Raw genomic sequence first — 15,622 nt, forward strand, 5'->3', positions numbered from 1 at the left:
GGGGGGGGGGGGGGGGGGGGGGGGGGGGGGGGGGGGACGGCGACCAAACGTAAAAAAAGGAAGCTTAAATAAAGCTGTGGTTGTTCCCCCAGACGCCAATTGCTTTTCTTTTCCCTTCTTTCCCATCCGCCAAAAGAAAGGGTTCTCTCTCTCTCGACCGGCAAACATGCAGGACCTTGCACCAGATCTGAACGTATCCCTTCCGAGCATTATACCACAGCCAACTACTATGCTCACCGAAACATACATGCACGGTCTCGCTGTTACCCTCGGCCTTCTCCTCCTCCCCGTCATCACCGCCTTCTATGTCCACAAGGACTACTGTGCCTTCTTATCCCTAGGCCCCGGCGGCACTCCCGCAACGCCCTTAGGCTACCTCAAAATCAAGCTTCTCTCGCTCATCTGCCTGCGGGATCCGCAGCGTCCCATTCCCATTCCACCGCACTACCGTCCACAGAGAGGCTACTTTGTCGAAGACGCACTGCCGCACCGCACCGGCCACAAGCCAGAGATCCGCGGCATAGCTCCGCAGCGCCAGCAAACGCAGATTAGTACCAAGGAAATTTACAGCAAGCTCGTACTCAAGATCAAGGAGTTCGCGAGCGATCCCCGCAACAGGCTCATGGAGCGAACCAGTTGCTTTGAGAAGCACAGCACCGGCCTCTTCACCAGCATCCCCATTACCAGGACCTGCGGCGGCGAGATATGCCATGCACACCCGAGCGACGGGTCCATGCACCTGACGCTGCACCCGGCTGATGCAAACCTCATCATGGCTCACGGCTGGGGCGAGCGGCATCCGCTGGCACGGGGTGGGTGGTGCAGAAAGTTTGTGCCTCGCGAGTTTATGCTCGTGTACGCGCCCAGAGACAACGAAGAGGTCGAGATTGTGACCAAGATTGTTGCGGCCAGTATCTGGTGGGTCAGCGGTATCAATGTCAGTGGGGACACCGAAGGCCCGAGAAGGAAGAGCGCAGACGTGGCGGCTATTGGTAGGGAGATGCAGGGAGACCAGTGCTGGACTTGTAGGATGAACACGTGTGGGGGTAACAAGGTGGAACAAATGACGAGCGATGCTTGAGGGAGCGTGGAAGGTTGCTTCCGAGGGCTTGCGCAGGGTCAGATTGATTGAATTGGTACGGGAATTTTTGGCGCGTTTAAGCATGGCGTCTGGGATTTATTGATTATCGGGATATACAGTGTAAGACACATGGGCGGGACTTGTTATTCAGAATGCTCGAGCGTGTTTGTTGGTATTTTCATTCTTATATTGTAAATCTGTCTCAATGACATGGACCGGGCTTTTGTATCGGGGTACGTTGCTGGCCTTCCAGACACATCGTCCACAGTATATTCTTGTAGCCATATCCTACTTTCCACCTTGCCTCATCCATGACTCGAATTCCTTCCTCTTTCCTTTGACATCCCAGAATCCCCTCCTGCCCTCACTATTTCCACCAATACCTGCGTCCAGGCCGAGAAACGCATATGGGTCGCCCTCGCTCAAAACCTCCTCACCCTCCCTCGTGTAGCGACCCTCGCTTTGCTGCCCTTTTCGTGACATCTGACCCGCCCATTGTGCGTAGTGTATCGGTTTCAGCGGCGCAAAAGAAATGACGATACCAAGGGAGAGGAGTAGGACGGAGGTGAGGAGCTCAAGCGTGATGTCGAGGGGCAAGGGCGTGTTTGTGAACGTTGCTGTATGTTCGTGGGTCGAGTAGACACTTGGCAGCGTCAGTGCATGTACGCGAATAGATGCAAATGATTGTATAGATGTTTCTGGTTTTGTATATGGACGGGTAAGCTGTGTGCGACTTACGCATGTGTAAGCAAGAGCACGCCGATGCCATTCAGCGCTGTCCCTAAGATGGCCATTGCGAAGCTTCGTGGAGTTGTCTAACGCTCGTTGAGATCGAGAGTGAGCGTAAGAGATGGACCGAAGCGGGCGTATAGTTTTGATGGCCGAGACGCTGCTGCTTGTACTGTGCAGGCAGAGATGGGGGCTGCGGGGTGGTGGAGGTTGGCCTCGGTGATGTTGAGAGGATGAGCTTCAGTTTTCCTCGGCGGACCCTGGCGGCCTAGGTGGTAGTACACAACCTACTATGACCTTCACATGCTTTACTCTTCCCAGCCACCAACACCCCCTACAAAAGAAATTATGTGTATAAGCTACAGAGCGTAATATTTCGTAATGCCTTAGTCGCCCTTTCAGGCAGATAGGGTCGGACGCGTAGCCTGACAGGAAGACATATCTACGTCACATCAGGCTCCCGCGCAAAAATGGCACCACCCAACTGTAGTAATTGCTGGACCCAACATGGCATTTATAGTCATCGTGCAGGAAAACTCCATAAGTGGTCGTGGCTGACCTCGGAGATGTGTGCGGTGATGCGATCTCCGACAACATGTCCGCATCGATCTCCGCATGGCAAAGTGCAACGATTTTTCGAGGTAACAACTAAGGTATAATAAAGCAGCCAAATAGTTCGCATTTCCATAATCTCCAAGAGCTCATTACTTCATCTTTTCAACAACTACCAGTCCACACTCATCACAATATCAATACTATTTCAGTTATCTCAAGCATGGCCAACTTACCACCACCCAATTCTACAAAGTCCCTCGACATTCTGATAGTAGGCGCAGGAGTAGCTGGCCCAGTTCTAGCTCTCCTTCTGCAACGCTCCAACCCCGACCACAACATCACAGTCATAGAACGCTGGCCCAGTCTCCGCACCGGTGGCCAGCAACTCGACCTCACAGCCCAATGCATCCCCATCATGCATCGTCTAGGACTCCTCGAGGAACTCCGCCAGTACTGCGTCAACGAAACAGGAATGGAGCTCGTCGACCTCCACGGAAAAAGCCTCATGCGATTCGGCGTCACAAAAGCCGGAGACAAAGGCGGCACCTTCGAACTCACTAACGAATTCGAATTCATGCGCGGCGACTTTGTAAAAATGATGTACACAGCCAGTCTCAAAGACCGCGATACCCTAACTGCCAAAGGACACACCCGCGGTAGTATAACCTACCTCTTCAACACAACCCTCACTGCCATATCTCAAGACACCACTCCGGATCTAGCAACCGCCACCTTCTCCACCGGCCAAACAACCCCCTACAACCTCATCGTTGCAGCCGACGGCCAAAACTCACGCACCCGCCGCCTCGTCTTCGGCGAAGCAATCAACACTTCTGCCTACACCTCCCTAAACACCCACGCCGCATTCTTCCCCATCCCCCGCTCCCCCCGCGAAACCAGCCTCGCACGCATGTACTTTAGCCCGGAAAACCGGCTCACCATGACGCGTTCCGGCGATCGTTCAGAAACGCAAGTGTATCTCATCCAAATGCAAAACCCACAGCGCACGCCTGTCCTGAAAGCAGCGCAAAAGTTGCCAGTGCGGGAGCAGAAAGAAGTGTGGGCGGAGCTGTACCGTGATGCGGGATGGGATTGTGAGCGGTTCACGCAGAAGCTGGCTGGTGTAGAGGATTTTTATGCAACGGAGATTGTGCAGGTTAAGATGCCGGGGAAGCAATTGTATTCGGGTCGAGTGGTGTTGCTAGGTGATGCAGGGTACTGTGCTTCCCCGTTTACGGGCATGGGGACTACGCTGGCGCTGATCGGTGCATATGTGCTTGTGGGCGAGCTGGGTGGGCATGGCAATGATGTGGGTGCGGCGCTTAGGGCGTACGAGGAGGAGATGAAGCAGCCGATTGAGGAGAATCAGGAGTTGGGAGTTTTGGTTAATGGGGGGAAGGGGGTGTTTCCTCGGTCTGCGTGGGGACTTTGGGTTGTGAATACTGTTCTGTGGACTATGTCGGTGTTGAGATTAGATAAGGTGCTAGGGATGCTGGCGGGTTTGATGCCCGAGGGGAAGGGGAGTGGGTGGAAGTTGCCGGAGTATTCTGGTATGAATGTGGAAGCGCTGTAAGCGAACTGAGTTACGCGGCTAGAATCAAGTCTCATACTTTTGTAGCATTAGAAGCATATAGACTGGCAATATAGATTTCATTCATCTCATCTCAGCAAGAGATATCTAATACGCCCCCTCCCTCTTCTTATACCCCTCTCCTTCTACAACCGCCACATCCCCCAACCCACTCCAAATCTCGGCGTCAACCTTCAATTCCAGCCCGCCAATCTTGGTCGCTCCGGCATCCAATCCCCAAAGAGACACGCCCATATAATTCGTACCCTTGTAGTTCAAAATACCCTCAGGAACAGGGAACTTGGTCTGTGGTCCCACATTATTAACGTATTTGCCATACTGCCATCCGTTGACGTAGAGTTGGACACGGTAAGCAGGGACGCTGCTTCCAGCAGATGAAGATGTGGCGTTGGTAAAGGTAAAGCTGAGAGGTACGTCGTAGCCAGAGGGAACGTCGAGTTCGAACTCTGTAGCGAAGAAGCCGATGCCGGGCGCGCTGATACCGTCGGTGACGGGGCCAGCAGATGGCTTCCAGTCGAGATCTGATGCGGCGAGAGCACCGGGAAGATGTAGACCTTGTCTCTCGACGAACAAACCACCTTCGTTGAGGGGGCCGCGCGAGATGTCGCGGTAGTCTTCTCCACCCAGGTTACCGGTGAGCTTCCAGGTCACATCCGCAGCATCGTGTCCCGAGAGCTTGTAGTTGAGGATACCACGTGGATTCTTCATTGTTTCGGTGCCAATGGTCCAGTTTTCGTCAAGACCTTGGTTGTCGATTACAACAGTGATGGTGTATTTGGTTCCGGCGGTTAGCTTGGGGAGTGTAAAGGTCGAGTTGCCGTTCATGGCGGCATCGTAACCGCGCCAGGATCCAAGGAACTGTGTACCGATCCAGGCTGATGATCCGAATGCTGAGCCGCCTTGAGTCGAGAGTTGCAGGGTTGTCTCGTTGCCGGTGGCTGTGAAGGTACCGCGGTAGAGGAGAGTGCCGGTGTGGTAGCCGTAGTCGGAGCTGTACAGCGAGACGGGGGTGGTTAATCGACGGAGAGAATTGTACGTCTTCTTGAGGTCTGCGACTGTCCACTTGCTGTCGTCGTATCCGGGCTGGATCTCTGGAAGGGAGTCGATGTACTTCCACTCAAGTTCGCTCAGCTTGGGAATGCTGATGTTGGGCTTGGGAAGATCAATGGTCGCAGTGAAAGTACCCTCCTTGGAAGTTACAAAAGAAACATCTTTGCCGTTGAAAGTCATCTTGGAAACACCAGTGGCGCCACCAATGATTTCGATAGGGGTTGTGGCATTCACATCACCGGTCAGGGCAAGGGTATCGCCAGTGACCTTGGCCGTACGCATCAAATAACCTGCCTTGAGAATGACAGGTTTTGAAGCATCGTGGGGTGCCTGATCAACCGACCAGTACTTGAAAGCTTCGTTACGATCTTTGAGAAACTGTTAGTAAAAACTTCACATATGTCGCTTTCCCTAACAAACTTACCAAGCATGTAGACGTAAATGGGGCTCTCAGTTCCCAACTTGACAACCTTTCTTGTAGCATCAGCCTGGAAGCTCAGAAGTGTGTGACCGCGAGTGGCTACGCTCTTGACATCGCCTTCGAGAATCTCAAGACCAGTAGCGTCTACAGAAAGCTCATGAGTCTCCCCCGGACCACCATACACAATCAGAACAGTCTTGTCGTCGTACTTGTGCCAGGTAAAGATCTCAGCAGTCGAATACGCAATGTTTGTACCACCAACGTCATAGTCGGTAACATGAACTTTTGCATCGCGCCCGTTCAATGTGAGCGAAGTACCGTTCAGCTGCGGCACTGTAATGTTTCCAAAAGCTTGCGTCGAAATCTTGAGCTGGTAGCTCGTAGTCGCGAGCGAATTATACTTGGCATGTCTCAAGAAGTAAAAGCCAGTCTTGTTGCCGTGTGCAGGGGTAACACTGAGATCACTCGTGGTAGTCCATGTCGAGGTCGAAGCAGCACCGCGCGAAGCAGTCAGGTATGCAGGGCTGACTTTCCAAAAGTTTGCCTGGAGCTTGAGCTCAGAGTACTTTTCACGCTTGACTTGGCGGTCTTCTTCAATCGGTGCGGCATAGTCGTACGATGTGTAGCCTCCTGGGTGACCCAAGTTTCCCCAGTTGGTACCGCCAAAGGTCATGTATAGGTTCAGGATGGTGACGCCGAAGCTGTAAAGCTGCTTGTAGAAAACGCGGTTGAACTCTGCTCCGACTAGGATTCCGCACTTGTCGAAACCTGGGCCGCCCCACTGAGAAATGTCAGATAACGTTGGTAGCATTTGAACGCGTGCAAACTTACAGGGTCAAAGCTGCCAGATTGAAACTCAATGATTGAGTAAGGGGTAGTTGGACTTTGCTGCTGATGCAGTTGTTGCCAGTTTGTCGGCAGATTGTTGTCAGGCCATCTGGTAGGATTCGCACAGTCGAAGCCAAGAGGGTATCCGTCATGTCCATAGATATCGACTGCCGCAGGAGTACCAGGAGCATTGTATCCCTTTGGAGACGCATCATTGCTGATAAGCGGCACAACGATGCTGGCATTGCGGATTTGATCCTCGACATAGGTCATGTAGACTGGATCGGGAAACGGCTTGATCGCACTGGTTGCTTGCGTGTACTCATTCTCCGGCTGAACCAGAATGATTGGTCCTCCATTCGTGATTTGAGCTTTGGCAATTGTGGCGCCAATGTTCTTCATGTAACTGGACATTATCAGTATCAAGTATCACGAATGGTTCAATCGTCCACATACTTGTCAGTCGCCGCCAAAAAGTCCGGTGCTCGAGTTCTCAGCGTGCCATTGATACGCTGGATCCACCCGGGGAAGCCTCCGCCAGAAACTTCGGCATTGATATAAGGGCCTGGTCTAGCAAGAAGGTAAATTCCCGCTTCTTGCGCCGCATCGAAGAAGGGCTGGAGACTGAACACGCCTTCCTCACGGTAAACACCCGGCTTGCCTTCGAGCAGCGCCCAGTCGACATAGAAAGACACGCCATTGAATCCAAGCGCCTTGATCTTCTGAAAAATATCAATGTACAAATCCGGAACCGGCAGTCTGTATGGATGGACTTCGCCCGAGTACAAGAAGATGCGCTCTCCATTAACAAACAGCGTGTCTTTATCCCAGGTAACCTATTTGGAAAAAAAAAGTCAATTTCTTCTCAATCACCATAAACATCCAGTTCCCAGTTTCTTGTTCCAAAACTTACAATATCCTGCAACGGCCCCCTCTTGTACGGCTTAATAAACTCTGTCGGCGACGTATACCCAACCGCCCTCGCTGCACCCTCTACAGCAAGACATCCCAACGCAACCGCGCTCCCAAGCCCAGCAAAGCCTTTCATCCTTTTTCTACTCGGCACAGCTACCCAGCGAAAAAAAAGTCAAAATAAATCACACAAAAGCTAGGTTTTGCGCAAAACAAGCCCCAGTAATCAGACAGGAGGGGGGAAAAGGGAAATCCACCCAGTATTAATATACTACTCAAATTCAATTACAACTCCATATTCGGATCTATGAACTATTCCGCACCAACGGACCGACGCGGCATCGTACATGGGTGTGGGCGCCGTTTTTGTTTTGTTTGGGCGTGATTGTTCCTGTACAATGCACACAATATGCCAGGGGTCGAAAAGGCGGCACAATGACACCATGGTACATGACGTTCCATCGCCTCCATCCCGTACCCCCAGTCCAGCTTTTTTTTTCCCCGCTTCGCTCACATCTCTCGCCCTTTTCGTACGAATTCCAACGGGGCGGCGGCTCAGAGTTCCAGAGCGGCATCAAACATGCCTCTTGTTTTGTTTTGTTTTTCGCTTTTGATTTGGGTTCAATCACAATACAGCAAATGCATGAATGATTGCGCTCGGGTATTGATCACCCAGGGCAATGGAGATGTCGATAAACATTCAATCTATTAGTTTCAACATGAACAAGATTCCTCCCTTACCTCCCCTCCTGTCAACCGGCCGGAACAACAAAATTTACCCTGAACCTTCTCTCCCCCCCGCCTCCTACTTCTCCGCCCAAGTAATTTCCCACCAATATATGTAGCAACCCACCAAACCCAGGCAACCCGCTACATATTCCCCGCCAAACGGGCAAGTTACACCCCCGATGCACGTCCATTTTACGCGGCTTAACTTCTGTCTCCATCCCCCGCTTTTTTGGCGCAAGCTTGACAAGGCTTGGATAGCCGGGATGGCGGTAAGGTACCTCCCCGTTTGCCATTTCGGGCAGGGTATCCGACATGGTGGTGTCGGAACGAGGGTACGGATTTGGGAGGGGGAATAGACGTATACAGTAGTTTTGCGCGATATGACGTCGGTATTATGGGTATGGGTACGACTGATTAAGATGAAGTACCGAGGTACATTGTCTAGTAAGGCAGGAAGAAACTATTCTATAGTTGCGTTGTCTGGCCAAATGGAGCAGTGCGGGGTATATAAAAGCGATATCTCGTGGAAATGGCGTGATATAAAACTGTCAAAAATGTATAGACTATTTGCCTTCCATGTGCTTGCTCCCCCGATGTTTGCCAGAAATGCAATGAATTTCTGTCCGCCAAAAACGAGATGGAGAAGAATATGTGCACCGTCCGAATGCTCAAGCTAGCTCTGAACCCATCTACCTCGAGATGATTCAAATGCGATAAATGATTGTCGGGAAAGAAAACAAGAGAAGAAAAAATTCAAACTTGGGATCGCATCAAATGTGTGTGTGTATCTTGTTCCCCTAATCAAAACACCAGATGTGTGTCCCATGGTCTCGACAAAAAAAAGGGATTCCACGACGGAATTATGTCGCTTGGAGAAGAAGAAATTTATATACAATGAAAAGAGAAATGCCCCCTGGTGTATGCCGAAGCATTTGCTGGGAGACCGATGGTTGATTATCCAACGCCTGTTTCTATCTCCAGATGCAGCCGTCGCGTCTCTTTGTGCAGCTCATGACTGTTGGTATTGGTAAGTGGGTACAGAACCACTCGGCGGGTAAAAAGTTGCGTTGGTGTTGTTGCTATCATAAGTGGAGGCCTCGACGCCCACTGTCCAGTTTGGTGTGGTGTCATAAAGTGCTGCATCGCCCAACATGAGCGTGCCAAAAGCAGTAGAATTGTTGAATGTTTGCGCGCCTCCCGCTTCTATTGCTGCTCTAGCTGCATGCATATTCACTGGCCCTGGTAGTGACCAGCCAGCATAGGTAGCCTCTATGGGAATAGGCGTTGCGTGTGTGAAATGATTCGGGCCAGGCTCAAACCCACCCCTCGCCGTCGGCATGTTGGCTGAGGGAACAGAGCTACTTGCGTACGGGTATGTAGCAGTTGGTTGCGAGGGGTGTCCTCGGTATTGTGGTGTAGGATCTGGGTGGTAAACGTGAGAGCTCGTTTGGGGACCATAGGTGGAAGTCTGCGTCGTTGGAGGCGTTCGAATGCCATGCTGATTCACAGGCGTAAAGGCATTCGTGACTGTGTCCTGTTGATTCGGTGTGTTATCGAATGTGCCTTCCTTCTCAGGTTTGACAACAGCAGACGTGCGTGGCGACGTCTGCTCAGCAGAATCGTCATCGTGCGATAACCTGGTGTCGGCCAAGTCAATGTCCCTGGTAGACCAGTTACTGTAGTCATCGACCGTCTTGCCAAATTGTTTATGCATCCTCTCAAACAATTGCGCATAGTCTTTCAGTCCGCCTCCACCAACGCTGTCGCTATTGTTGCTCTTGGGAGAGTCACTGACTGAACCTCCACAGTCCCTGTACTTTTTCTTTTCGCGCCTGTAGTACCGTTGCCACTCAGCCAGTTCACAGAGCCATGAGCGAGCCATCTTGAAGCGTTTGAGGATACGGAACAGAAAACCGTTTGCAATGTCGTGAGCTCTGGGCTCGAGGCGTGATGAAAGCATGCTGTCGGGGTCCATGTTGGGAAAGTAGTGACAGTAAATGGCTATTATTGTCAGTAGAACTCTAGCAAGACTGAAGCAAAAACTTACTGCATATACCAACAGCGAAGCAAGCAAATGCCACCGTAGGCGTCTGCACCGAGTCACTGTGAACTCTGGTAGTCCCGATGGTATGTAGCAATTGGGTAAAGTCGCTGCAGGCCCGTGCGCAGTCCTTGGCTTGGTTGATCCAATATTCGGGGTCAGGAGGAGGTTCGTCAATGAGTGGCTCGTCTAGAGGGCCGCGAGGATGCGTCAAAGTCCATGGCGACGTGGGCATGTATTCTCTGTACAGCCAAACAAAGCATAGTGTGTACATGGCATGTATCGAAACATACTTTCCAGGGTTGTTGTAAATCCGGTCCTCAGTATTCTCCGCAGTTAACTGGAGATGGTCAGGCAGGTCACGCTTCAATTGCTTGAGCTTGTCTTCAAGTTTCTTGAACGTAGTAGTCGAATGCCATGGTGCGTTTTTGCCCTCTTGCCTGTTGTTTGTTAGCCCCACTAATGCTTAGCCGGAAGATGCAATGCCATACCGCCGTCCACTATTACACGACCACCGAACCACTTCGCCAAAAACAATAACAACTTTTATGTACCATGTGAGTTCGGCCTCGTGTTCACCAATCTCCCACTTTCCCCCATCTAGCTGAGAAGCTCGATCCCCATTCTGCTCATTGCGGTGATGCCGAGCAAGTACATCCCACTCTGCTCTCCGCTTGGCATATGCGACATCGTCCTCACCGAGCAGTCTTGTCCGCGCTTTGCGACCATAGTTGAATGCGCCATCACTACAAACCAGCTGGGTCCTTTGAAAGTGCTCAGGCCCCAGCATTGGTGGCCGGTCTTCTCCCCAGCTGAGATACGAGTCCATGAGGCAACAGCTCCAAAAGGTGCGGCGTTGAGTCTCGCGGAGAATGAATTGATCCTTTTCGGATAACCGGCTCTCGCCTTCTCTTAGTGGAGCAGGCTGGCCCTTTTGATCGACATCGAGATGCGGATATCCCAGGACAATTGCACACCGAATAGCGGTCCCAATTTTGATCCAGCCCTCTCGACCTTGCAGTGCCGTCCATTCGTAGTAGCCCAGCATGAGAAGTGTCTGGATCTTCTCTAGGGTTGGAGTGCCAAATATCTCGGCACCCATTTGCGTGCGCGTGGCCTGGGCATAGAATTCGGCAGTCTTGATGGGGTCATTTTCGGTCTGCTGGACGAGCTTCTCATGGAAGCGGGCTGTGTGGGTGAGAAAGGCCAGAAGCAAAGGTGGGTATGGCTGGTGGAGTTGAGATTGTGTTTGTGTCTTGGCATCAACCGAGTTGGCCAAAGGCTGTAGCTGCTGCACGGCACTCAAAAAGGTTCTCTTGTGCAAAAAGGGAAAATCAATGGAGAAGTGTTTTTCGTAAATGTCAAACTGGGTGGGGTGAGTAAGGATACAGGTGGGGGATGGCGGCGCGCATTTACCAGCTCTTCCCAGACCTGGGCAGTGAGGAGAGGCGACTGAAGGGCATCCTCAAAGGTGCCGAGGCCTTCTATTGGACGCTGTGCGCCAGACGTCGTGGTCGCTAGAAGCTTGCGACGCTTCTTTGGCGGGGCCTGGTGGGAAGTCAGCACTAGGAGCGTGTTGTACATGGACGGGCAGGTGGTAACGAGGCCAGCAGGTCGTCGAGGCTTCAGCTACCATGACTTACTTACATCAAAGTCAGCAGTACTATCGCGTCGCGGCGGCGCCGAAGTGGTTGCGACAGCAGCGTGGTCCCAGATGCAGTCGCGCTTGGTGTTTGCGCACGCCTTGCAGGTGGTACCTTGACCAGCATTTTCACACTTGGTCTTACTTCGGCGACATCTGGCACATGCAATTTGTGAGCGCATGCCTCTTTTCGCGGAGGGTTCAGCACTACCGCTGGTGGCATCAAGGGGGCCTGGAGTTTGCTGTGGGGATGCCTTGACGGTGGATGGGGAGCGCTGGGTTAAGGGCGAGTGCTGCTGTTGTGGCTGATGGTGGTGAGGCTGTTGGTGTTGGTGGTGCTGGGCGGGCGGCGATTGTGGCGGACGGAGTGGTTGATGTTGTGCGTAAACAGGCAGTGCAGTTAGCCGCGGTGCATTCTCCCCAGTCATGAGAGGAAGCAATGCGCGACAGCAGGGCAAGTTGGGGGTGGTCGGGGAGAGCAGAGTGCGTCTTGGTAATGCGTCGTCGGAACAAGCTTTTTGGTGACGGTGGATGTAACAGTGGGTTCAAGGTCGAGTCCTGGGGAGGCTGGCTGGCGGGGTGGTGGACAGCTACACTAGGGGCGGCGGCGCAAACGCGTTGCTAGTCGTCTGGTTGTCGTTTGTCGCTGCTGTTATCGCCGTCGCTGGCTGGTCGGGGGGCAATTGTGCACAGCGCGCGCGCGGGCCGGACAAGGCCAGATGCAGGGCTGCTGGGCTGCTGGGCTGCTGGGCTGCTGGGGGAGGGGGCGGATCCCAGAAGAAGCGAAGACGATCAGGGCCCGACGGCAGCAAAGGCGCAGCAAAAAGTGCAGAGTCAGGGCGGGTTGGAGGACTTCAATGTGCAATGGGGCAGCGTGTACAGTACAGGCAGGCTGGGAGGGAACTGTCTGGCCTCGGATCGTGGGGTTCCAGAGAGGTGGTGGGAGTGCTGGGCTGAATGCTGGGCTGGTCTGGTCTGGTCGTGGAGCTGCGGGCCTGACGGGTATTCTATTCAATTCATCGATTATGATTGCCCTATCGACAGGGCGCGGGCAACGGGGCAACTTGGCGTCGCGCGTCTTCTAAGCGATGCCTCCCATCCACCGTACCGTCCGCCCAAGGCGACCAGGTCGTCGTTTGCCGCGCTGCCGTAAGACGTTATGCTTGTCATGCTTGCTGATACGTCATGCCCCAGCCAGCACACGGCCTAGCCGTGGCGGATATGGACTTGTGCTTGGACGGCGGCCCGCCGAGGAGCCATCTACCGATCGCGGCCGTCGTCGCTGTCCGTGTCGTTGTCTGTGTCTGTGTGAGTGTTTCTGTCCAGTCTGGATGCTCGTGCTGGCCGTCGCATTGACTCGACACGTGGGCTAGTCTCCGACTTTCCCATGACATAAGCCTCTCGGCCCTGTCTTCCCCATTGAGCGACCTGCGCATACTCCACACCTACTACATGGTGACTAGCATATACATGGTACATATACTATGTACATAAATACAGCATCACCTCAGACTGCCATTACGTCTGACCGACAGACAGCCTTGTCCTCAGGGGGCACACCGAGGGCCTGATGAGTTGTCGTCCGTCGCCTTTCCGCGGAGTGAGGGCATACCAATACTAATCCATTGCACCGTGCTGGCATCCTCGCATGACCCCATGTGGAATTAGCCCTACACACGAGGGGGTGGTGCCAAGCATTCCACCCTACCCATCCAGTATGCTTAGCAAGCCCACTATATCAGCTCACCGTGTACACTATGCGTGGGGAACGTTTGGGCCCCTCTTCGCTGCCGCGTAGCGGGCCATGTCGTGCATACGCATGCGTCCCGACTCTCAGCCTGGCCAGCCATGCCATGAGTGAGATTCTGCGCTGCCCATGTTGCCACACATGCCCAAGCTGCATCTTGCTCAATCCGTCTGTCCGTATGTTCACCTGCCCACCTGCCCACCTGCCCACCTGTCCCCTCGTCCCAGAACCACTCCCACCTCCCCGCTTACCGCGACTGTCGACATAGGTGACACCTACGCAGTATGAACCCATCTGAGGCTTTGCGACATTACCACACCTGCATATGTCTCTGATACGCCCGTCATATGCCGTGCCATACAAGAGTGGAGTGGATTGCGTGATTATTCTTCCAATCGCCATTCCCCGACCTACTCTAATTGCCTAGATGCGCCCACCCGCCCACGTGCTCCCATCCCCAACTCGCGCCTGCTTTCGGAAACCATCAACCTCGCCCCTCTTACCACTTTTCAACCGCCGGCCTAAGATCAATTTCCCACGTAAGGTTGGTCTTGGGCTGCGTGTGCAACCACCAGTAATCATTCGCAATCTGCATATCGCCTTCCCATTAGCCTTGCATTGCCCGTTTCCGTCCTTGCTCGCAAGAGAAAAAAAAAGGTAAAAAAAAGGGTAGGACATGTACACTTACCGCATCAGCATTCAACTTTGCCTCCGCAGGCATGTCCTTGAGCCACTCCTTGGTCCTCGGAATATCAATCACTCCATCAATAATCGCATGCGCAACGTGCACCCCCTGCGGTCCAAATTCGCGCGCCAGGCTCTGACTGAGCGCCCTCAGTGCCCACTTGCCCATCGAGAAAGATGACATTTGCGCATTGCTCTTGACCGATGCTGTTGCCCCCGTGAAGATGAGCGAGGGTGGGTGCTCTGACTGCTGCTGCACACCCTTGAGCAGCAGAGGCAGGAACGACTGGCTGAACAGAATCCCGCCCATTGCGCTAACCCCCAGGCTGGCCTGGAAAACATCCGCCCCAGTCTCCAGGAACGGTTTCCGAAGAAACCCACCAGACGCATTGAAGATGGCGGCGGCTGCCCCCACATCTGCTCCGAATTCTTCCTTGATCTTCTCGACCGCACTCCCCAGGCTGGCAGCGTCTGACACGTCAGTGCTGATGCCAATCGCCTTGCCCCCCTTGGAGTTTATTTCTTGTGCCAGGCTTTCGTAGTTCTCCGGCTTGCGCGCAAGCAAGACTACAGGGTACTTGGCGGAGAACTTGCGGGCTATGGATGCCCCAGTTCCGGGCCCGACGCCAGCAACAACTGCAATCAGTCTCGAGGTCATGATGTGTGATGTGATATGATTAGAAAACGACAATGTGATGTCGGAACAACAAGAAAGAACAGACGATTTTATATCTTGTTCACTATGAAGAGCTCACAATTACTAACTTATAGCAACAACCAGAGCTAATCAGAGGTATATGTTTACCAATCCACCAGTGGCATCATATCGCACTCGGATTGCATAAACGCCGAATCACTGAGGGGAAGGTACGTCATGATTAATAAGCACATATCCGATAACGTGTTCTATCAGTAAGCTGGCCGTATCAGTAAGCTGGCCGCCCCACCAAAATTGACGCGACGCTCTACACCACCACCACAATGCCGCGACAACAACGCTCTATACAGACTTCTCGTGAAGGCAGACTAAGCCTTGCTATCGCATCCTATCATAATAATCCAAAAAGTTCTATCTACTCTCTTGCGAAAGCGTATGACGTGCCAAAATCAACACTCCAGACGCGTCTCCGCGGTGTCCAGCCACGGTCAGAGATTGCGTCTACTAGGCGCAAGCTATCACTTATTGAAGAGCAGTCTCTTGTTCAGTGGATTCTAGAGCTTGACCGACGTGGATTTCCACCACATATCATTGACGTGCGACGAATGGCAGACACTCTACTCGCCGCGCGTGGCCAGAATCCACCACCACCACCTATAGGCAAATGCTGGGTGCCGCGCTTTATTCAGAGCCAGCCAGAGCTTCAGACAAAGTGGAGTCGGAGATTCCATAGCCAGCGCGCCCAGTGTGAGGATCCTGTCGCAATTACAGCGTGGTTTAAGCTAGTAGAGGGAGACGCGCCAGGCGTACGGCGTCCTAGACCAGGATATCTATAACTTTGACGAGACTGGATTCGCTATGGGCGTCGCTGCAACGTCGAAAGTCGTGACTAGCTCTAATAGAGTTGTCGGGCAGTTGTCGTACAGGCCAGGCAATCGTGAGTGAGTAACAGCA

The 15,622-nt window shown here is 53.0% G+C and overlaps 8 protein-coding genes across 8 annotated transcripts; 3 read left to right on the forward strand and 5 right to left on the reverse strand.

Annotated features, from left to right (window-relative positions):
• Positions 1 to 27: 27 nt before the first annotated feature.
• Positions 28 to 1,225, forward strand: COCSADRAFT_232146 (uncharacterized protein). The gene has a single exon (XM_007704640.1). The coding sequence runs from the start codon at positions 167 to 169 to the stop codon at positions 1,079 to 1,081; it is 915 nt and encodes a 304-aa protein (XP_007702830.1). The 5' UTR covers positions 28 to 166; the 3' UTR covers positions 1,082 to 1,225.
• A 144-nt stretch (positions 1,226 to 1,369) lies between these two features.
• COCSADRAFT_96567 (uncharacterized protein) lies at positions 1,370 to 1,875 on the reverse strand (the record flags this gene model as incomplete). The annotated part of the gene is made up of 2 exons (XM_007704641.1): positions 1,370 to 1,724; positions 1,820 to 1,875. The coding sequence occupies 2 exons, from the start codon at positions 1,873 to 1,875 to the stop codon at positions 1,370 to 1,372; spliced, it is 411 nt and encodes a 136-aa protein (XP_007702831.1).
• A 746-nt stretch (positions 1,876 to 2,621) lies between these two features.
• Positions 2,622 to 3,957, forward strand: COCSADRAFT_123224 (uncharacterized protein). The gene has a single exon (XM_007704642.1). The coding sequence runs from the start codon at positions 2,781 to 2,783 to the stop codon at positions 3,936 to 3,938; it is 1,158 nt and encodes a 385-aa protein (XP_007702832.1). The 5' UTR covers positions 2,622 to 2,780; the 3' UTR covers positions 3,939 to 3,957.
• Positions 3,958 to 4,043: 86 nt separating this feature from the next.
• Positions 4,044 to 7,386, reverse strand: COCSADRAFT_148314 (glycoside hydrolase family 35 protein; the record flags this gene model as incomplete). Its single annotated transcript, XM_007704643.1, has 5 exons — positions 7,169 to 7,386; positions 6,712 to 7,091; positions 6,259 to 6,661; positions 5,431 to 6,208; positions 4,044 to 5,374 (listed from the first exon to the last, which is right to left on the reverse strand). Exons 1-5 carry the CDS (start codon positions 7,301 to 7,303, stop codon positions 4,044 to 4,046), a joined length of 3,027 nt encoding a protein of 1,008 aa, XP_007702833.1. The 5' UTR covers positions 7,304 to 7,386.
• Positions 7,387 to 7,844: 458 nt separating this feature from the next.
• Positions 7,845 to 8,204, reverse strand: COCSADRAFT_232158 (uncharacterized protein). Its single transcript, XM_007704644.1, has one exon. The coding sequence runs from the start codon at positions 8,187 to 8,189 to the stop codon at positions 7,920 to 7,922; it is 270 nt and encodes an 89-aa protein (XP_007702834.1). The 5' UTR covers positions 8,190 to 8,204; the 3' UTR covers positions 7,845 to 7,919.
• Positions 8,205 to 8,739: 535 nt separating this feature from the next.
• Positions 8,740 to 12,152, reverse strand: COCSADRAFT_232180 (uncharacterized protein). The gene is made up of 5 exons (XM_007704645.1): positions 11,585 to 12,152; positions 11,354 to 11,485; positions 10,429 to 11,303; positions 9,944 to 10,377; positions 8,740 to 9,897 (listed from the first exon to the last, which is right to left on the reverse strand). The coding sequence occupies exons 1-5, from the start codon at positions 12,005 to 12,007 to the stop codon at positions 8,906 to 8,908; spliced, it is 2,856 nt and encodes a 951-aa protein (XP_007702835.1). The 5' UTR covers positions 12,008 to 12,152; the 3' UTR covers positions 8,740 to 8,905.
• COCSADRAFT_232163 (uncharacterized protein) lies at positions 12,153 to 12,704 on the forward strand. Its single transcript, XM_007704646.1, has one exon. The coding sequence runs from the start codon at positions 12,299 to 12,301 to the stop codon at positions 12,662 to 12,664; it is 366 nt and encodes a 121-aa protein (XP_007702836.1). The 5' UTR covers positions 12,153 to 12,298; the 3' UTR covers positions 12,665 to 12,704.
• A 1,121-nt stretch (positions 12,705 to 13,825) lies between these two features.
• On the reverse strand, positions 13,826 to 14,668 carry COCSADRAFT_173833 (uncharacterized protein; the record flags this gene model as incomplete). The annotated part of the gene is made up of 2 exons (XM_007704647.1): positions 13,826 to 13,915; positions 14,015 to 14,668. The coding sequence occupies 2 exons, from the start codon at positions 14,666 to 14,668 to the stop codon at positions 13,826 to 13,828; spliced, it is 744 nt and encodes a 247-aa protein (XP_007702837.1).
• Between the last annotated feature and the right edge of the window lie 954 nt (positions 14,669 to 15,622).

Source organism: Bipolaris sorokiniana (genome assembly GCF_000338995.1).
Source record: "Bipolaris sorokiniana ND90Pr unplaced genomic scaffold COCSAscaffold_12, whole genome shotgun sequence".
NCBI lineage: Eukaryota > Fungi > Ascomycota > Dothideomycetes > Pleosporales > Pleosporaceae > Bipolaris > Bipolaris sorokiniana.